Here is a 21410-nt window from a genome sequence, read left to right as displayed (position 1 = left end):
TATTGCACTTTTTTTTTTATCAGCACATCTCTTAACGGGTTAACATAGGTACCCTAATGGTACAGGATTTTCACGTTTTGCACATTTTCTTTACCTAGCACTTTAATTTGCACAGCACTGTGATATATATTTGTTCTTTATACTCCCATTTTAAACATAAGTCTAGTCACGAACACAATGAGGAACGGGCACAGTGAGGCATGGACACAGTGAGGCACAGTGAGGCATGGACACGGTGAGGCATGGGCACAGTGAGGCAAAGTGAGGCACAATGAGGCATGCAGATAGACACCCTAGGCTTATACTTAAGTCAATAAGTTTTCCCATTTTTTTGTGGTAAAATTAGGTTCCTCGGCTTATATTCGGGTCGGCTTATACTCGAGTATATACGGTATATCCTTTTTTCAGGTCAAATTTGGCTTTCATTTGATGGTAAATGGAAATCTCTTGTTTTTTGTTATTACCAAAGGGGAAAAAAAGTCGAAAATATGTATTTTTTTAAATGTATCTGTAGATTTCTTGCTATTACCATAATCTACCACCACAGTACAACCCAAAATAAGTTCTTCTGCTCCTGACGACAGTGAGTAATCAGTGATTACAGTGAGTAATCACTATGATAACCAATCAGAGACTATCACAGAAGTCAGCTGATCAGAAGCCGGGCTTCCCCATTCTCGTTTGTTAGTAAAAGACTGGGGGTTCTCAATGAGAGCCCAGTCTCTGTGCTGGAAGAGCGCTATGAAGTGTGCTCCCAGCACAAACACATGTGTGCATATATGCAGCCCCATGGATACAGACCGACTTCCATGATCCCGCATATATGTGTTACACTCAGTGGAAAGGGTTAAAAGAGATTGTTTTTTTCACTGAGGTAAACATTTATCACTTGAATCAAATTTAAATAGACACCTCCAGATCCCTCCACAGCTTCCTTGGGCAAGTGTTAATGTCTGTGCGCAAAGATGGGTCCTACAACCCTTGACACCCAGGTTTGATGTGGCAGCATGGAGAAGCGGGTTGGAGAAGATAATTTTATGTTCTAGTTTCCTTTGGTACTGCATGTGGCCCTAACACCTCCCACTGCATAAGGTTTAGTATTGGTTACAGAAATAGCACATCAAAGTAATCGGTGTGCATGAGGCAGGAGGGAGCAGGGACACAGCCAGCAATGTCAAAGGCTAGTTGATGTCTGGGGTTTGAGCCTTCAGGCGCTAGACCATCACTTTACGTGGTAACATGTACAAATTGCTTCTTGCAAGTATTGACAATAGTTTGTTTAGGTGCCAGTAACACATAAGTAGCCATCTTAAATTGTCATTTGGAGCCCAAGTCAAGAGTTTTTTGGGAGAGAGCAAGTAAATAAGGTGCAGAGTTGAACACTTTGGTTCAGACTCTGTAACATTGGGCATGTCAATGGGGCACCTCTAATGCTGTAGCAGCCACTAAAGCACAGTGGGTAATGTGAGGAGAGGATGTGTGTTAATCTGGTTGGCACCATGTACCATCGGAGCACATTAGTGGCACACTGAATAGAAGTTATACATACAGTGATGAAAATAAGTATTTGAACACCCTGCTATTTTGCAAGTTCTCCCACTTGAAAATCATGGAGGGGTCTGAAAGTTATCTTAGGTGCATGTCCACTGTGAGAGACATAATCAAAAAAAAAATCCAGAAATCACAATGTATGATTTTGTTTACTATTTATTTGTATGATACAGCTGCAAATAAGTATTTGAACACCTGAGAAAATCAATGTTAATATTTGGTACAGTAGCCTTTGTTTGCAATTACAGAGGTCAAACGTTTCTTGTAGTTTTTCACCAGCTTTGCACACACTGGAGGAGGGATTTTGGCCCACTCCTCCACACAGATCTTCTCTAGATCAGTCAGGTTTCTGGGCTGTCGCTAAGAAACGCGGAGTTTGAGCTCCCTCCAAAGATTCTCTATTGGGTTTAGGTCTGGAGACTGGCTAGGCCACGCCAGAACCTTGATATGCTTCTTACAGAGCCACTCCTTGGTTATCCTGGCTGTGTGCTTCGGGTCATTGTCATGTTGGAAGACCCAGCCTCGACCCATCTTCAAAGCTCTTACTGAGGGAAGGAGGTTGTTGCCCAAAATCTCGCAATACATGGCCCCAGTCATCCTCTCCTTAATACAGTGCAGTCGCCCTGTCCCATGTGCAGAAAAACACCCCCAAAGCATGATGCTACCACCCCCATGCTTCACAGTAGGGATGGTGTTCTTGGGATGGTACTCATCATTCTTCTTCCTCCAAACACGGTTAGTGGAATTATGACCAAAAAGTTCTATTTTGGTCTCATCTGACCACATGACTTTCTCCCATGACTCCTCTGGATCATCCAAATGGTCATTGGCAAACTTAAGACGGGCCTTGACATGTGCTGGTTTAAGCAGGGGAACCTTCCGTGCCATGCATGATTTCCAACCATGACGTCTTAGTGTATTACCAACAGTAACCTTGGAAACGGTGGTCCCAGCTCTTTTCAGGTCATTGACCAGCTCCTCCCGTGTAGTCCTGGGCTGATTTCTCACCTTTCTTAGGATCATTGAGACCCCACGAGGTGAGATTTTGCATGGAGCCCCAGTCCGAGGGAGATTGACAGTCATGTTTAGCTTCTTCCATTTTCTAATGATTGCTCCAACAGTGGACCTTTTTTCACCAAGCTGCTTGGCAATTTTCCCGTAGCTCTTTCCAGCCTTGTGGAGGTGTACAATTTTGTCTCTAGTGTCTTTGGACAGCTCTTTGGTCTTGGCCATGTTAGTAGTTGGATTCTTACTGATTGTATGGGGTGGACAGGTGTCTTTATGCAGCTAATGACCTCAAACAGGTGCATCTAATTTAGGATAATAAATGGAGTGGAGGTGGACATTTTAAAGGCAGACTAACAGGTCTTTGAGGGTCAGAATTCTAGCTGATAGACGGGTGTTCAAATACTTATTTGCAGCTGTATCATACAAATAAATAGTTAAAAAATCATAAATTGTGATTTCTGGAATTTTTTTTGGATTATGTCTCTCACAGTGGACATGCACCTACGATGACAATTTCAGACCCCTCCATGATTTCCAAGTGGAAGAACTTGCAAAATAGCAGGGTGTTCAAATACTTATTTTCCTCACTGTATAGGACAGGTGGTAACCGTGGACCAAATTTGTTGCCAATATTCCTTGGATTTAGTGGCTCACCCTCCCTCTTGGAAACATAAGAGTGAGACATATGTGTGGGCAGGCAATTAAATTGGGAATAAATGATGATAATTTGCTTAGGGGAGAGAGGTGCTTGATAACAGATGTGCTCAAAAAGCAAATGCTTAGCTGAATCAGGTGCAGGTACTTCTTAAGGGAACTACATCTAGAAAATGGTAATTGAGACGTTTTGAATTCCCCTGATTGTGCTTTGTCCAGAATAGTGAATCTTTGAGGGTTTGGAATGTGGGAAGGTGATTTGCTGGGTACATGGTCAGGTTGGTATGAGTGAACATGCACTTGCCCAGGTACTGTATTCGATGTAGGATTTTTCCCATTTGAAGTTAAAAGTCAATGTGAGGGTGGATACTGTTTAAAGCTATCAATTTGTCTCTATATCTTGTATGATCCATCATAGCTTGCCACTACTTATGTGGCACATAAGCTGAAAATTTTAATAATATCAGAAAAAGGCACTGAAATATCTACATTACAACACACAAAAACAACACTGTTTCATAAACTATAAGGTGACATCATTGAGAATCACAATGTCAATGTATGCAGCATAATGCAGGTTCCTATTTTTATAATGTACATACCCGCTGTTTTTCTGGGTCAACAAAGCGAATTCCAAAGTAGTCCTTTTCTAACAAGTTGTAGTGATTGTGGATATAGTCAATAATAAATTGGCCTTTGGTCTCTTTCTGGAAAAGAAAATGTACTTATAAATTACAAGAACACAGTATTAGGTCAGAAATGTAACACATAGAAATAAATTACTATAAAAAGCCTTATAGGACAAACATGAGATATATAATGCAGCTGCCTAGCCACAGTGCAAGAGGGATGGGGTGCTGCAAGTGGGCTGACACACATTAAGGTAAAGCAAAAATAACTGTCTGCTAAGTGAAGTAACCCATAACAACATATTACATTTCATCCTTCATCAATATAGAGCAGGTTTTCTCAACTCTAGTCCTCAACAGGTCATGTTTTCAGGTTTCCCCAGATGAAACGACTGTGGTAATTACTAAGGGTGTGAAACTGATCCAATCACCTGTGCAAAAAAATGGGAAGCCTGAAAACATGACCTTGATTGAGGACTGGCGGTGAGAAACACTGATATAGAGAAATCAGATTAGGTGAGAAAAGATTGCTGCAGTTTATGTGGAATAAGCTGGATAGGGGTCGACTCAAACAAGCACTATTTTTATTTTGTTTTATGATCAAATATGTTATTCTTAATACAACATACACAGAAAGGCATTGATCAATACATTTTTTGTTAACATGTTTTTGAATTATTATGCTGCCACTAAAGAGCTAAGCACATATCTCTATCCATGCTATTAGACCTTATCAATCCCAGGGAATATTAATTTGTTTCAATAATATTTTTTAATACAAATAAGTACATGTTTTAGGCACATAGCAATGTACATTGTGTACATAAATGCATAGCTAGTTTATGATGTTTAGAGAAGTACATATATAATGCACCTTTACATTATAGGGAGCGTTTTTACTGAAAAAAAGACAAAAAACTTTAACGCCAAAAAACACAAAAAATGGCCATAAACGCTACTCAAAAAAAGTTTTTAACGCTGCTTTTTCCTGGCAGCAGTGCTGAAGTTTTTTAGGCATCCTGTGTGCACGAGGCCTTACAGATCGAAAATGTACCAACTGACACAGGTCTCACTGATTTTCCAGCATGAAATTCCTTTAAAAGCACAAAATGATCTTGTTGCCGTACTCCAGGAAGTACAATGACAATCTGAATGTGCTCAAAGGAATTAATCACATAATCAGTTGGAGTCATTCTTTAGTTTCATACGTGAAATACGGATGAGCTTATAAGGGATCACAGTAATAGCTACTTTATCTTCTTTGACAACTGCCTTCATGTTGGAGAAACACTGGCCCTCATAAGCTCTATACCTCAGGGAATGCAGAAAGCATGTGCTGTATAGACAGAGATTACAGCTAAATGCTGCTAATAGTCTTTAGAGCATCTTGCAACTACCAGACGACTATATCCAGGAAACATAATTTGCACTATGCTAAAGTCCAAGCTTTCACCTACTACGGTGGGTTTTATCTAATGAGTTGTGCCAGAATACAGCATCATATAACATTATTCTATGTTACGTATACAACCTCTATTTTTGAAAACTATCGGAAGGGAAGAACTTGAAACAGGTTAAAGAGCACTCTAAAATTATAGAACATGTATCAATATATTTGTTTTACAGCTCTGTCCCTTATGGGACTAAGTGCATGTAGTACTTTGTCCCAGGTTTCTAAGTGCTTTCTAACCCTAGTTAAGAGGTCTCATCTGCCCATTTCCCCTCATGCCATGGCCAATCAGACAACAGTTTTGAAAGTGACGGCTAATTCACAGCCGCAGCTTGTCTAGGCAAGAGGAATGCAGAGGGAGGTGGGATGTATCAATCCCTGCATTTCGCTTGCCATTGCCTGTCTCAGTAAAGTGCTCACAGGCGAGACAAGCTGCAGCTAAAAATTAGCCATCTCCTTCAAAGCTGTTGTCAGATTGGCCATGGTAGGAGGGGAAGGGGGCAGATCACACTTAGAAACCTAGGAGAAAGTACTACATGTTCTTTGTTCCATAGGGGACAGAACTGTAAAAAATAATAATGACAGATCTTCTTTAACCTCCCTGGCAGTAATCCTGAGTCAGGCTCGGGGTGGAAATCCAATACCATTAGTGGTATCCCAGAGCCAGACTCGGGATTGCATTGCAGGATACAAAGAGTTATTACCTTGTCACCTGGATCCTGCAATGCCTCCCCGCTGTGTGATCGAGCTGTCTCCTCGCCCGTTTCACACAGTGCCCGTGTGCCGCCAAGCTCCGTTCCCTGCGACGTTACGACACAGGGGGGCAGACATTGGCGCCAAATTCAAAAAAAATAAAAACACAATACACATACAGTACACAGTAATCTTACTGATTACAGTACTGTATAAAATAAATACACACCCCTTTGTCCCAGTGCCCTGCATGCACTTTTATATAATAAAGACTGTTCTTTCTGCCTGGAAACTGTAGATAGTCCATAGTAACCAAAAAGTGTCCCTTTATGTCAAAAGTGGTTTTAGACCAGCTAGAAAACAGCAATAATAAATTAGAATCACTTGCAGAATTGAGCGATAGTGATTTGTGGGGAAATTCGTCATCAAACACTGAAAGTAATAATTTTTATTATTATTATATTATTATTTGTTATAATTATTTATAGTTATTTATTATATTATAATTTATGATTTTGTGTTTCAAACTTTATCATACCCGGGATGTCTACTAGACTCTGTTTTGGACAGATTTATGTGAGTTATTCCTAAGAATTACAGGCCTACAATATAAAAAGCCAAATTTCCATGCAAAACAATAGTACCCCTTTCAGCACCAAAAATCTGAAAGAATCATACCGCCACAGAGGTTAAGGAAGCTGCAGCCATATGAATGTAATGTTCGCCACACAGAAAATGTAGATAGGTTGTGTCCCCAGAAATTACAGGAAAAATTGTTGTGGCTTGAGTGTATCTTTACTGGTACTGTGTGTCCATATTGGTTGGGCAATGGTGAAATTAATCATCTGCTGGCTTTCTATATATCTCCAAGACTACAGTATCATATTTTTTTTTGCAATACTTTGTGTCTGCGTGTCTGTGTCTCAGAAGGCAATAAAGATTGATTCACAACAGGATTCCTCATTTATTTGTTCCTTCTATGTAATAGGGGATCCAGCAAAATACAGTCATTTGAGTTTAAGGTATTTTTCTTTCCATCTGTAGCAATCTTTATCTCTAATCAGTTTGCTTTTTTTTCTGCAGCCAACATTTTTTATATATCACACACAAAATCAAAGTCCCAATCTTAGTAAAAGCTCCTATGCAATGCAATTGTGGCACTGCAAATAATAAAGTGGTTCTGCTTCCTGCAGTGCCACCATGGTTCAAGGTGTGGACCGAAACTGGAACCCTCCAGTTAATCAGGGCCTTTTCAACTGTTCCTCTGCCTACAGAGGCTGACTGAAAGAATTTCCCTGTATGATGCCTACTGAGAGTTTGGAAGGGCAAACATCTACCCAGTGGCATGTGACTTACAATACATTACCAGCTAGGGCCTCTGCAGCAACCCCTCCTCCTAGGCTGCATCTTTGAAATTTGAAGCAGACCAACAGATTTATGAAACATGATCTTAACAGAAATATGGTACATTCACAATGCATTTTATATGTGAAGGTTTTAATGATTGTATTAGGAGTTTCTATAAAGGACAATCATGGGAATTCATTAAAAGTGTTGTAAACACCCTTTAGAATTCATTCAGGCCTCGGAAACAATGCTATGGAACCTGTCCATTGCCCTGTCAATAAAAAGCAAGGCAGACCTGATGGTGAAATATTCCTTAATTCTTTCTTTGGAGCCTCAGCTGCACTGGAGAGTGAATGAACAGGAAGCACTCTACAGAGGCTTTCTGTTAATTCACAAACTGAAGTATAGTAAATACAGCAGCTAAAAGCTATTGCCCTCCCCCAACTCTGATCACCCCCCTCCTGGGTGCTTGGGTCCAGGCCCAGGCCCCAAACAGGAGGGCTAGATATATTGCCTTATTGCTGCACCCACTTAACAAACATTGCAACCAAGGAGACTAGCTCCTTCTCAGGTCCTCCTCAAAGGGGACTCATGATTTTTCAAATATTTGGGTGATGACATCACTAGTATCTCTATCCCCCCATTCGAAACTCTGTGAGGGAATCTTAAACAGCCAACAGCTGAACAGGGTCAAAGAAAGAGCCCTGTGGGGGAAGTTGTCACATTCATGATATCTTCCTTGCACAGATATGCCCCACTCTGAGCACTGACATCTCTGTACGCCAGCTGAGAGCTGCTCTCAATTGCTGTTTCCTAACCTGCAAACTGGTGCAGCGATACCCCCGAAATAGCTGCTTTTGTTTGATCAGTCCGTTACTCTGCCTCTAAACCATAATAACAGCCTAAGCGCCGGTTCACACTGAGTCAACCTGGGATCCGACTTCAAGTCGCCTCAAGTTGCCCCAAGTCGCGTGGTCCAGAAAAAGAATGGAAGTGAATGGGAGCCGTCTTAATGTACACTACTGAAGTCGCTCCGACTTCAGAAAAGGTTCCTGTACTACTTCAATCCGACTTCTAGGTAACTTGTAGGCAACTTGTACCCATTGATTTCAATCGAAGTTGCTACAGAAGTCGGATCACTGTCTTAACTGAAGCAACAATACAGGAAGATAACATACATTTCTCAGTCAATGAAACAGAAAGAAGGGGGGGTGAAAAATCCCCCTTGCAGTTGCTGGTAGGCAGCTTTACCTAACTCCAACTGTAAAGCCTGTGTACATTGTTTTGGCCAGCTTGGAAAGTCGTGGGTTATATAGTGAGACACCCGCTACACTGGTGGTAATTTTTTAAGAATCCGTCACAGCCATAGTGACAGGTCCTTAAAGTGGCGATAGTAAGAACTAACTGAATTTGTTGCATGTGTTGGTACTGTTACCAAAACTGGCACAAATTCTTTCTTGAAGTCGGTGCAGGTAGTTTTATGTTGAGTTATTCTTAATGGTGTTAAACATATTTTAAAATTGACAAAGGACAGGAAACATTTACTCGTAAATTAGCATACAGGTGCATTCATGGGGAAATGTGGAGGAAAGCACATGGATTTACCAGGCACAACCTCAACAGAGAAAACAGGGAAAGCAGGTCAGCAGAAGAGTCCACCTCATCTGCTGACTGATTAATGTCTCATATATAATATACAGCTGAAGTCATCTCACAAATCTCTTAAGCATAGAGTAGGCATATGGTGAGTAAATTAAAAGGATTTTGCCGTTTGTTTTGTGCTTTGGTATTTACAGGATTTCTTAGGCAATTAAAAAGCTACGATTCCTAAATAAACACTGACTTATACTGAGTGATGAAATGTGGTATAAAATTCTTAATCCCTTCGATAGCATGCTTGACATAGAGGAAGCTATAATTTCCCTTCTGCAGTGTGTATCATCTACTACCAAACCCATAAAACACATATTTTTTAAGTCCAATACAAATTTGCCAAAAGTATTGGGATGCCTGCCTTTACACACACATGAACTTTTTTTGGGATGCCAGTCTTAGTTTGTAGGGTTTAATATTGAGTTGGCCCACCCTTTGCAGCCTTTAACAGCTTCAAATCTTCTGGGAAGGCCGCGATGTCCGCCAGGTACCAGCGATCGGCGGTGACAGCAGGGACGTGGAGCTCTGTGTCCCTTGTACATAGTCCCCTCCCCCCACACAGTTAGAACACACCCAGGGAATACATTTAACCCCTTGCTCACCCCCTAGTGTTAACCCCTTCAATGCCAGTCACATTTATACAGTAATTAGTGCATTTGTATAGCACTGGTAAACTGAGGAAAAATATTTATTTATTTTTTACAAAATTGGGATATTATTATAACAAAAAGTAAAAAATATTGTGTTTTTTTTTAACATTTTCTGTCTTTTTTTGTTTATAGCGCAAAAAATAAAAATCGCAGAGATGATCAAATACCACCAAAAGTAAGGTCTATTTGTGGAAAAAAAATGATAAAAATATAATTTGGGTACAGTGTTGTATGACCGCGCAATTGTCATTCAAAATGCGTCAGCGCTGAAAGCTGAAAAATGGTCTGGGCACGAAGGGGGTTCAAATGCCCAGTAATGAAGTGGTTAAAGTGGTTGTAAACCCTGTTACACCACTTTAACCTACAGGTAAGCCTATAATAGTGGTTATTATTAAGGGTGCCAAATAAGCCAATTACCACCATATTTTATGGGGTTGATATTAGGGATAATATATTAATGGTCTCCAATGTAGGCTACTTGCCACCAGTGTTATAAACTTATTAGGTGTATGCAATAGACCACTGGCCGCCAATACAAAAATGCCAAGTCCTGCATAAAGAGTCCCTCATAAAGAGGCTGCTAATGAAAATGTTGCTATAGGGCCCTGTAATTTACAGTGATAGCTAATGCTTCCAGTAGTCTGCCAAGATGCTGCAACAGCTTAGCACTTCTATTCTCTAACAGCTAGTGCTGGTTTTAAATTACAGAAGTGTCATAAGCAAAAGTGCACTTTAGTTCAACTCTAGTTTGGGTGGAATGGGCAGCGTTTAATTTGGTAATTATTGACTCCCAGCTCATGCTTCTCCTATAAAATGTATGATGTTAATATGCCACTGTGTGTCCGGTGACTCATTGAAACCATTACCTATTAAAACTGCAATTCTCCATATTGCTGATTCTTCAATCCCCTCCACCAGCATAATAACCAGAATTTCTGCATCACATGCAAGGATAATGACACAGACTAATTTATTTTCCATTGATCTGCATCCTAATTGACTTCAACCAGCAGTGTCTAATTCTCTGCTTGGGGGAAAGATAACTTTAGAACACAAGCCTATGAAAGCGAGTAATGGATCCTGGAATACAAACCTAGACATGCAGACTTTTAGACTCATTAGGTTTCATAGTACTTGCCTTTTATGCTTGCTGGTAAACTTTTCAATAAGTGACCTAGTTGTTTTACAACCTAGCGACTGGCTCAATTAACCAGATAGAGAATGTTCTGCCGGCAGTATTTTTAGCATGTTTTGCAAAAGCACCACCGATTTCAAGAGCATGCAAGGTAACTTAAAGGGTCACTAAAGGAAAAACTTTTTTTTAGCTGAAATGACTGTTTACAGGGCATAGAGACATAATAGTTAACTGATTCCTTTTAAAAATGATTAAAAATAGATAAAAAAACAATCATATAATGTGCCTGCAGTGTAGTTTCGTTTTTGCTGTTGTTTGCTGGTTCTCTGATGTACAGAGAGCCACTAGAGGGCAGTCAGCCAATAGAGAGCAGTGATACTTTGTCTAAAACTCCTCAGCACCAATCCAGTTTCGTTTTACACACAGTAATCACACCTCCTTGATTAGTGACCACCGTGAGAAATCTCCCAGTACTGTGGTTATCAGGAAACAGGCAACCAGGAAGTGTCCAGAACAGAGAGGATTTACAGCAACATGAAAGCAAAAACGAACAATGAGGACATGAAACCAGGACTGCAGCAAGGTAAAGGAAGCTATTTAGCTAAAAAAAAAAATTCCTTTAGTGACTCTTTAATTGATCTCATGCTGTATATTACATTCTTTCAGCAGACATTCAATACATACAGGCTAATTCGGTAAATTAGTGTACAGAATAATGAAGATGCATACACTTTACTTTTTAACAACATCCAAACCGACTATCATGCTGATCCAGCTACTTCTATATTTTCTGAGCCACTATCCCAGAGTCAGTATACAAATGCAACATTTTGAGTTCCTTCTGACTTTTCATGGTTTATGTTAGTGCTTAGATAGTGGCTTAGAAAGTAATAGATCCAGAAATAGCCATGCAACTAGCATTTTGCCTGGAGGTCAGCAATGGAATCCTTCATATTTCTCTCAATACAGGTTTTCTTGGACCCAAACATTCTTAATGTTAATATAGGTCACTGCCATTTCTTAGGCTGTATTGACACATGAGCTGTGTACCTTATTCCATAGCGTCAATCGGCGCTCACGTGACCGTCCGGCTCTCTCCTCTTCGCCTCTCCTGCTCCCGGCTGACATCAGTGGGAGTTCTCGGCCCCTCCCACTGTAGCTGTCTGCCTGGAAGAGGAGAGAGTAGAGCGATCACGTGAGCGCCCAGTAGGTGCTATGGAATAAGGAACTTCTTATGTTTCACGCCAGCCGAAAGAGTCAACTGGCAACTACCTGGACACCGCCGCCTATTCTGGGCCAAATCATCGCCCCTAGCTCCAAAGTCAAAAGTCTAGGAGTCATTTTTGACACCTTCATGACAATGGACGCACAAATAGGGTCAGTAGTCAGCGGATCGCACCATTTGTTGCGCCTACTACGCAGACTTATTCCATTCATCCCCAAAGAAGACGTAGCAGTCGTGGTGGGAACAATCGTGAATTCCAGACTGGACTATGCAAATGCCCTTTACCTCGGGCTCCCAAAGTACCAAATCGCTCGTTTGCAAGTCGTACAGAATACGGCCGCCAGACTGGTGACTGGGAAAAGGACATGGGAATCAATCTCACCTTCGCTGAGAACCCTTCACTGGTTGCCAGTAAAAGACAGAATTGCATTTAAAGCACTCTGCCTGACACATAAGTGCATCCATGGGAAGGCTCCGCAATATCTTTGCGACAAGATAGAACCTCACAATTCTAATTGCGTTCTGCGATCCAGCGACCAAAATCTGGTCAAGGTTCCAAAAACCAAATACAAGTCCAAAGGAGAAAGAAGGTTTGCTTTTCAAGGTCCTAGACTATGGAACGCTTTACCAACCAGCATTCGTTTGGAGGAAAACCACCTGACTTTCAGAAGACGGATCAAAACTCTGCTCTTTTGATGTCATGAGACACGAACAACAAGCGCCCAGAGGCAATTCAGTTCACATGTGCTGTGCTATATAAGTTTTTCATTCATTCATTCATTCATTCATTCATTCAAGGTACACATGGCTTTTCTAAAGGGGATTGGAGAGACTTTACAACCATCCCCTTCCTCTACCACATTTGGAATGTCATTTTTTGGGGGGGAGCAGGTACCTAGATTTGACAGGCAAACTGAGAAGAAGTTTAGTCCCCACCCCCACCCTCTTCTCCTGAAGCTTTCTGGGACACGTCACAGGTCTCAGAAGGCTGAAAAACCATTCACAAAATGTGGCTTGCGCATGCACAGTAGGAAGCCTGCTGTGAAGCCACAAGCTGTCACAGCGGGCTTCCCACACTAAAGATGCTGGTGCCAGATACCTAGAGACTAGTAAAGAACTAGCCTGGGTGGGTACAGTGCTGGATCCCTGGACAGGTAAGTGTTCTTATATTATAAGTCAGCAACTGTGATGTTTGTTTCAGAGTGAAGAACCTCTTTGGTCCTCATGTACACTGCTGCTGGTAAACAGACGTTAAGGTGCAGTTGGGCATTTTTTTCAGCTGCCCCTGAACTCTCCTCTATGTTATCTTATCAGTACATGTACACAGGGTCGTTTATAGTCGTTTATAGGCAGTTGAGTTTAGAAGCATTTTTTGGAACACAAAAAAATGGGTTCAGACAGATGTTCAGGCATTTGAAATGACAAATGCCTGTAAAAGCTTGTAAACGCTGCTAAACGCCGTAACTCACGCTTAGCAGCGTTTCGTTTAGAGACGTTTTACATTTTAACAAAACGCTTTTAGATTCAAACACGGCTAAACAGGCGTTTTTAGACACTGGTTTCTAACTGTGAAGTTAAGTGGTTCAGGAGAGGTTAAACATCCCGTGTACATGAAGCCCTAAGCAACAAAATATGCAGGTGTGAATGGTGTAGGGCTGCAACTAACAATTATTTTCATAATCGATTAGTTGGCTGATTATTGTTTCGATTAATCGATTAATAACCTTAAAGTATCGTGTTTTAATTTAGTTAATATGTAAAGTTAAAAAAAAAGACAATTTATTCTTAAATATCTGTATGCAGTGGTAAATATAAATAACTATATGGTTAGGGATCAAAATCTCTAATCCACTCTGAGAATAACAGGAAATACGGTATATACTATTAGAGGAGATATGTTTACAATCACAGTGACGGGAAAATTTTGAAATAATAGAAAACTTCTTGGTGAAAGAAATTTTCAGACAGTGTATGTGGTTTTCGTTCAGAAATTACATTAATTTTAAAACAGAATGTTAAAAGCAAGTGAAAATTTCAAACAACATTCTTTAATTCGGCGAATGTACAAAGATTTTTGTATGAATATTCTCATCTTAAAATTGATCTATGTGGCCAGCATAAGGCTCAGTACACACCTATGCAGTTTTCTTTTGATCTGTTTCTGCAGTGTTTTTTGCTGTGCGTTTTGATTTTTGCGCATGTGATTTTGCTGTGATTTGTGTTTTTTCCCTTTTTTATGCTTTTTATTTTTGCCCAATTTGTTGTTGAGCAGATTAAAAAAACAAATTGCTGCAAAAACACATTACATGCTTTTCTGCAGCTTCTCCATTGAAGTATATTGAACCAAAAAAGCACCGTTTTGCATTGAAAAAAGTCCTTGACCCTTTCCAAATACGCAGCAGCTAAAAAAAAAAGCATTGATGTGAACGTGTCCCATAGGAAACTGTGGTAAATGAACTGTAGTACGTTTCTGCAAAAAGCACCAAAAAACACATAGGTGTGAACCAGGCCTAAGACGTTTAGTAACATAATGGAGTTAAAAAAACTAAAATTAGCCCTTTATAGTCAGGGCCGGACTTACCATTGGCCTTGACTGGGCTCAAGCCCAGGGGCCCCACCCAATAGGGGGCCCCCTTTAAAAAAAAAAAAAAAAAAATTTTTTTTTTTTTTTTTTTTTTTAGGGGTCCGGAGGTCCCCAGGGGCCCGGAGGCCCCCAGGGCCCCGGACGGCAACCCCCCTTTTTTTATTTATTTTTTGTAAAAAAATGTTTTTTTTTATATATTTTTTATTTTTATATATATAATATTATATATATATATATATATATATATATATATATATATATATATATATATATATATATATATATATATATATATATATTTATATATATATATATATATATATATATATATATATATATATATTATTATTATTATTAAAGGGCCCAGGGGTCTCCAGGGCCCCGGATGGCAACCCCCCTTTTTTTTATTTATTTTTTGTAAAAAAATGTTTTTTTTTATATATTTTTTATTTTTATATATATAATATTATATATATATATATGTTTTATTATTATTATTAAAGGGCCCAGGGGTCTCCAGGGCCCCCGGATGGCAACCCACCTTTTTTATTTTTTTATAAAAAAAATTACATTTTTTTTTATATATATATATATATATATTTTTATTAAAGGGCTCAGAGGTCCCCGGGGCCCCATGTGGCAACCCCCCCTTTTTTATTTTTTTTATAAATGTTTATTTTTTTATTTTTGTTTATTTTTTTATTTTTTATTAAAAGGCCCAGAGGTTCCCAGGGGCCCAGAGGTCCCCAGGGCCCCCGGGTTTGGCAACCTCCCTTTTTTTATGTATTTTTTATAAATGTTTTTTTTTTTATTATTAAAGGGCCCAGAGGTTTATTTTTTCTTTTTATTAAAAGGCCCAGAGGTCCCCAGGGCCCCGGATGGCTACATATATTTATATATATTTGTTTTCTTCTTTATTTCTTCTTTTTTTTTGTAAAGGCCCCCCCGCTTCTCAATTTGCGGCAGCCCCCACGCTTCTCAATTTCAGGCGGCAGCACCCCCACCCCCCTAGGTTCTCTGCTTCAGGGGGCCCATGCCTTAAGCTGTGCAAGGGGCCCCAAAATTCCTGATGGCGGCCCTGCGCATACCTCCCAACATGCACGGATTCTGTGGGACTTTCCCACACAGACAGCTTCTTCCCGCAGTCCCGCAAAAGGGTTAATTTTCCCGCACTTCAAGAGGAGGCAGCACGGAAGCAGGAGGAACCGGAGTGGTGTGTGGAGGACTGTGGCTGCTGAAGGGAAGAAAGCCGAGAGCCGGGCTAATGACAGTCTGTGGCCCCGGCTGTTGGCACAGGTGAGAGGCACTCCCCCCCTCAACAACTGCAAATTCCCCCCCCGCTCAACAACTTTAATGCGCTCCCCCCCGCTCAACAACTTCAATTCGCCCCCCCCCCCCCGCTCAACAACTTCGATCCCCCCCAATTCTCGGCTCCAGGGGGCCCCTTCAACACTCAAGCCCAGGGGCCCCCACCACCCTAAGTCCTGCCCTGTTTATAGTACAAAAGAGCAAATAATGGCTAATTCCGACGGAATTAGAGACTAAAAAGGATGCATGCTCAGAATCAAGTCGACGCATGCTCGGAAGCATTAAAGGGTCACTAAAGGAAAAATGTTTTTTAGCTAAATAGCTTCCTTTACCTTACTGCAGTACTGGTTTCATGTCCTCATTGTTCGTTTTTGCTGTAATTCTGCTGTGATCTCCACACTTCCTGGTTGCCTGTTTCCTTATAACCATCATACTAGGAGATTTTCACGGTGGTCTAAGCTGTCATTACTGTGTGTCTAAAACTCCTCAGAACCAATCAGATTCATTTTAAAAACAAAACACTGCCCTGGATTTGTTGTTTTTGTTCTGTGAGTCTTCCCGACTCACCTCTCACCCGGAACTTCATGTATGTACCTTTAAAACCGAACGTGAAACTAGAGGCACATTATATGATAGATTAAATTCAATTTTTAATCATTTTTAAAAGGAATCAGTTAACTTTTATGTCTCTATACCCAATAAACAGTAATTTTAGCAAAAAAAAAAAAATCCTTTAGTTACCCTTTAAACTTAATTTTTCTCGGCTCGTCGCAGTGTTGTACGTCACCATGTTCTTGACACAATTCTGTCGGAACTCGTCGGAAAAACCGTCTGAGTTTATTTCAACGGAAAAACTGGTCGTGTGTACAGGGCATAAGGGGTTCATTTTTTTTACTGTGGAACAGTGAAAGTAATATTTACAGTAGTGATAATTTGCTCTTTTTGTACTATAAAGGGCTAATTTTGTTTTGTTAACCCCATCTTGTTACTGGCCGATTAATCAATTATGAAAATAGTAATCGATTAATTTTATAATCGATTAGTTGTCGAAAAATAGATTAGTTGCTTCAGCCCTAGAATGGTGGGTCTTTTTTGCATTGGAACAACCCCGACGTTGTCCCAGCACATTTAGAAAGTAGGTATTATATATAGATTTTTTGTTTATTTTTTCATTTATTTGGTTTGGTCCAGCTCCAAAAATGTTAGTCTGTGTATGCAAGATCAGAATAATGTGGGCGCAACTCAAGATAAACAAAAACAAGTTAAATTCAGGTAAATTATACCTGCTGAGTTTTTAATATACAATATATTGCTGTTTAGTGTCTTATGGGGTTTGCAGTTTGGCAACACAATCAAACATATCATTTCATTGCACCAACATATTTTTAAATATTTATAGCATCTCATTTTAAATCAAAGCAGTATTTTGTGTAAACCAGAGCACCGCTCCTTCTTTTAAAACTGTGGTCTTTTATCCACAAAGCTGTGATTTGAAGTATCCTGCAGTTTCTATTGCATTACCTTATTTTTAGGTCTGTTATTTGTGTGGCTTTTACATGGGTGTTCTTTTTACGGTGCAAACAAGACTTCTTTGCTTCCCCTGTGCACTGCTCCCAACTTCTCACTCGGAGCACTGAGAACAGACTGGCACACAGAGTGTCCCAATAAACTACGGCTTCAGTTGTCATGGAAATACAGCAAAATCTTACTGATTGGCAAGCAGCAACAGAAACAATCTGTGTTTTACTGGAGAATACAAGAAAGTGCTTAAATTAAACAGGTTGCAGGCTTTCCCCAGCCTTGAAGTCTTTTCCAAAGGGTATTTTAAACAGCGGGAAAATATTACATAAGGTTTTTAATTTTACAGTTACGATGAAAATTCTGCTAAGCTATTCTATGAGCCCACCTAATTGCTGTGTTTCTGCTTAGCTCTAATGTTTTCTGGTAATTAACCAAGCTTTTAAAAAGCCTACAGTAGGTGTTTGTGATATTGTGCTTCTAGCACGACAGCGTCGCGCTGATACTCGGCGACATGGTGCCGAGATCTCGCCGACATCTTGCACTCACTGGAATAGTGACAGCACATCCCAGCAAGCGCGTCATAGAAGCGACGGGAGATCCGACTTGGATTCCCGCCAATTCTACACGTGTGCGGCGTTTGCTATGAATCCTGAGGGGGAAGTCCCCGCCGGATTTTAACTAAAAATCCGGCATGGGTCCCCCCCTCAGGAGCATACCGGGCCCTTAGGTCTGTTATGGGTTGTAAGGAGAGCCCCCCTACGCCGAAAAAAACGGCGTAGGGGGTCCCCCTACGATCCATACCAGACCCGTATCCAAAGCACGCTACCCGGCCAGCCAGGAAGGGAGTGGGGACGAGCGAGCGCCCCCCCCCCCTCCTGAGCCGTACCAGGCTGCATGCCCTCAACATGGGGGGGTTGGGTGCTCTGGGGCAGGGGGGCGCACTGCGGCCCCCCCACCTCAGAGCACCCTGTCCCCATGTTGATGAGGACAGGGCCCCTTCCCGACAACCCTGGCCGTTGGTTGTCGGGGTATGCGGGCGGGAGGCTTATCGGAATCTGGGAGCCCCCTTTAATAAGGGGGCCCCCAGATACCGGCCCCCCACCCTAAGTGAATGAGTATGGGGTACATCGTACCCCTACCCATTCACCTACAAGAAAAGTGGTAAAAACACAAAAAAACCACACAGTGTATTAAAATATTTTATTAGTCTGCTCCGGAGGCTGCCCCCTGTCTTCTTTATTAGCTCTTTTACCAGGGGGGGCTTCTTCTTTGACGTCTTCGGGTGGGTGGGGGCCGCCGTCTGGTTCTCTTCCACCGCCGGGGGGGGTGGCTTTTAAAAAAGCCCCCACCCCCCCGGCGGGTTTCCTCCGGCGTCTTCGGCGGGGCTCTTCTTCTTCCGCTATCCCGACGGGTCTTCTCCGCTATCCGGGGGGTCTCGCCGCTCTCCGCTGTTGACTCGTCGCACCCCGGTTCTTCGTCTCGCAGTCCGGTCCCTTCTTCCGTGCTGTACGTCTTCTTCCGCGCTGTGACGTCATGTTCTTCACTTCTCTTCTTCTCCCGATGTTGACTCGCCGGTCCTCCTCGCTGAAATGACGGATGCGCGCCTTGCATCGGACCTATATAGGCCTCACAGTCCCATCATGCTCTGTACCTACCCATGTGATACCACGTGGGTAAGTATCACATGGGTAGGTACAGAGCATGATGGGACTGTGAGGCCTATATAGGTCCGATGCAAGGCGCGCATCCGTCATTTCAGCGAGGAGGACCGGCGAGTCAACATCGGGAGAAGAAGAGAAGTGAAGAACATGACGTCACAGCGCGGAAGAAGACGTACAGCACGGAAGAAGGGACCGGACTGCGAGACGAAGAACCGGGGTGCGACGAGTCAACAGCGGAGAGCGGCGAGACCCCCCGGATAGCGGAGAAGACCCGTCGGGATAGCGGAAGAAGAAGAGCCCCGCCGAAGACGCCGGAGGAAACCCGCCGGGGGGGTGGGGGCTTTTTTAAAAGCCACCCCCCCCGGCGGTGGAAGAGAACCAGACGGCGGCCCCCACCCACCCGAAGACGTCAAAGAAGAAGCCCCCCCTGGTAAAAGAGCTAATAAAGAAGACAGGGGGCGGCCTCCGGAGCAGACTAATAAAATATTTTAATACACTGTGTGGTTTATTTGTGTTTTTACCACTTTTCTTGTAGGTGAATGGGTAGGGGTACGATGTACCCCATACTCATTCACTTAGGGTGGGGGGCCGGTATCTGGGGGCCCCCTTATTAAAGGGGGCTCCCAGATTCCGATAAGCCTCCCGCCCGCATACCCCGACAACCAACGGCCAGGGTTGTCGGGAAGGGGCCCTGTCCTCATCAACATGGGGACAGGGTGCTCTGAGGTGGGGGGGCCGCAGTGCGCCCCCCTGCCCCAGAGCACCCAACCCCCCCATGTTGAGGGCATGCAGCCTGGTACGGCTCAGGAGGGGGGGGGGGGGGGGGCGCTCGCTCGTCCCCACTCCCTTCCTGGCTGGCCGGGTAGCGTGCTTTGGATACGGGTCTGGTATGGATCGTAGGGGGACCCCCTACGCCGTTTTTTTCGGCGTAGGGGGGCTCTCCTTACAACCCATAACAGACCTAAGGGCCCGGTATGCTCCTGAGGGGGGGACCCATGCCGGATTTTTAGTTAAAATCCGGCGGGGACTTCCCCCTCAGGATTCATAGCAAACGCCGCACACGTGTAGAATTGGCGGGAATCCAAGTCGGATCTCCCGTCGCTTCTATGACGGCTCTGTCTCCATCGCGGCAAGCCAGCTCGGCGCTGGCTCCCGCGATGGGGCTCGTAGGTGCTCAATCTCGCCGAGAAAGAGAGCGAGATTGACACAAAATCGGGTTCACCTACTGTAAATAACCCATAAAATGAGTCTTTCACATTTTTTGTGTGCACCTTAAAGATGAACTCAAGGACTGATCCTTGATTTCTACACTTTTTTAAATGTGTGCATCCGAAACCTGAAATCCGGGATTGCTGAAAAAAAATCCCCCTGCAATGGGGTCCCCCCCACTGCAAGGGTTAAATGCTCAATATTTCTTGGGGTATCAGAAAAGGGATTATTATTGACTGTACTCCTTGCTCCAGTCGTCCTCTTTTCCCATGATTTCTGTACTGCAGATAGTCCCTCAGCATCATCACATACAATGAGGAGCTTATTAACCCTGCATTGTATGTGAAGAAGGCTGAGAGTGCCTTTGAGAGGTGGCAGCAGGGCCGCTGATAGGCCAGTACAGCTGGTCCTGTTGTACCGGGCCCGGCCAGCAGGGGGGCCCGGCAACCTGATCAGATAGATAATTAAATATAAAAAAAAATCCCAACATCATCCCCCGTACGCCCCAGCCCCAACCCCCCCCCCCCCCAACCCGCCACGTTTCGATTTTACGTTTTTTGTTTTTCCTTCACGCTCGCTAATTGAACTATTCGGTAGCGGCAGGGAAGGGACTTTTTTCTGTATTTCGGGCGCGGAAGAATACCTCTTCCGCGCCCGCTCCGTGTGATGGTTCAAGTCCCGGCCAGCACGTAGTGACGTCCTCCCTGGCGCCGCGGAGTGTTTCCTTCAGGCGGAGTGAGTCTCTCTGCGTGTGAAGTAGCAGTGGGGTCAGGCGAGCAGCGGCGGCAGAGGTTCCCATCTATGATCTAACTGACCTTCAAGTCCAGGCAGCAGCAGCCATCAGGAAAGAAGTGACTCGGACCCAGGCAGCTAAAAATGACACAGGTGTGTGCTGGGGGGGGGGGGGGGGTTCAAGATCTCCTTCTACTACTGCAGCAGCAGCAGCGTGTATACATTATGGCATCGGCATGGGTGGCTCTGTCTGCCCATAACGCATGTGCTGCCTGCAGAGACAGTGCCACCCATGCAATGCCGTAATGTGCTGCAGACAGTGCCACCCATGATGCTAATGCCATAACGCATGTGCTGCCTGCAGAGACAGTGCCTACCCATGCGGCCAATGGCATTATGC

General features: G+C 42.9%; 1 protein-coding gene across 2 annotated transcripts in view; it reads right to left on the bottom strand.

Annotated features, from left to right (window-relative positions):
* Nucleotides 1-21410, bottom strand: part of FRMD3 (FERM domain containing 3) — a 289794-nt gene that overhangs the window by 150016 nt on the left and 118368 nt on the right. The window contains exon 2 of one of the 2 annotated variants that reach the window (XM_040355603.1): nucleotides 3816-3920. In XM_040355603.1, the coding sequence (XP_040211537.1) occupies nucleotides 3816-3920 (105 nt within the window). Of the gene's footprint in view, nucleotides 1-3815; nucleotides 3921-21410 lie in introns of those variants that run through there. The other variant, XM_040355606.1, reaches the window with a different exon arrangement.

This window comes from Rana temporaria, chromosome 1 (genome assembly GCF_905171775.1).
Source record: "Rana temporaria chromosome 1, aRanTem1.1, whole genome shotgun sequence".
NCBI classification, from domain to species: domain Eukaryota; kingdom Metazoa; phylum Chordata; class Amphibia; order Anura; family Ranidae; genus Rana; species Rana temporaria.
The sequence above is the reverse complement of the archived record's forward strand: the minus strand, read 5'-3'. Positions and strand labels throughout refer to the sequence as shown.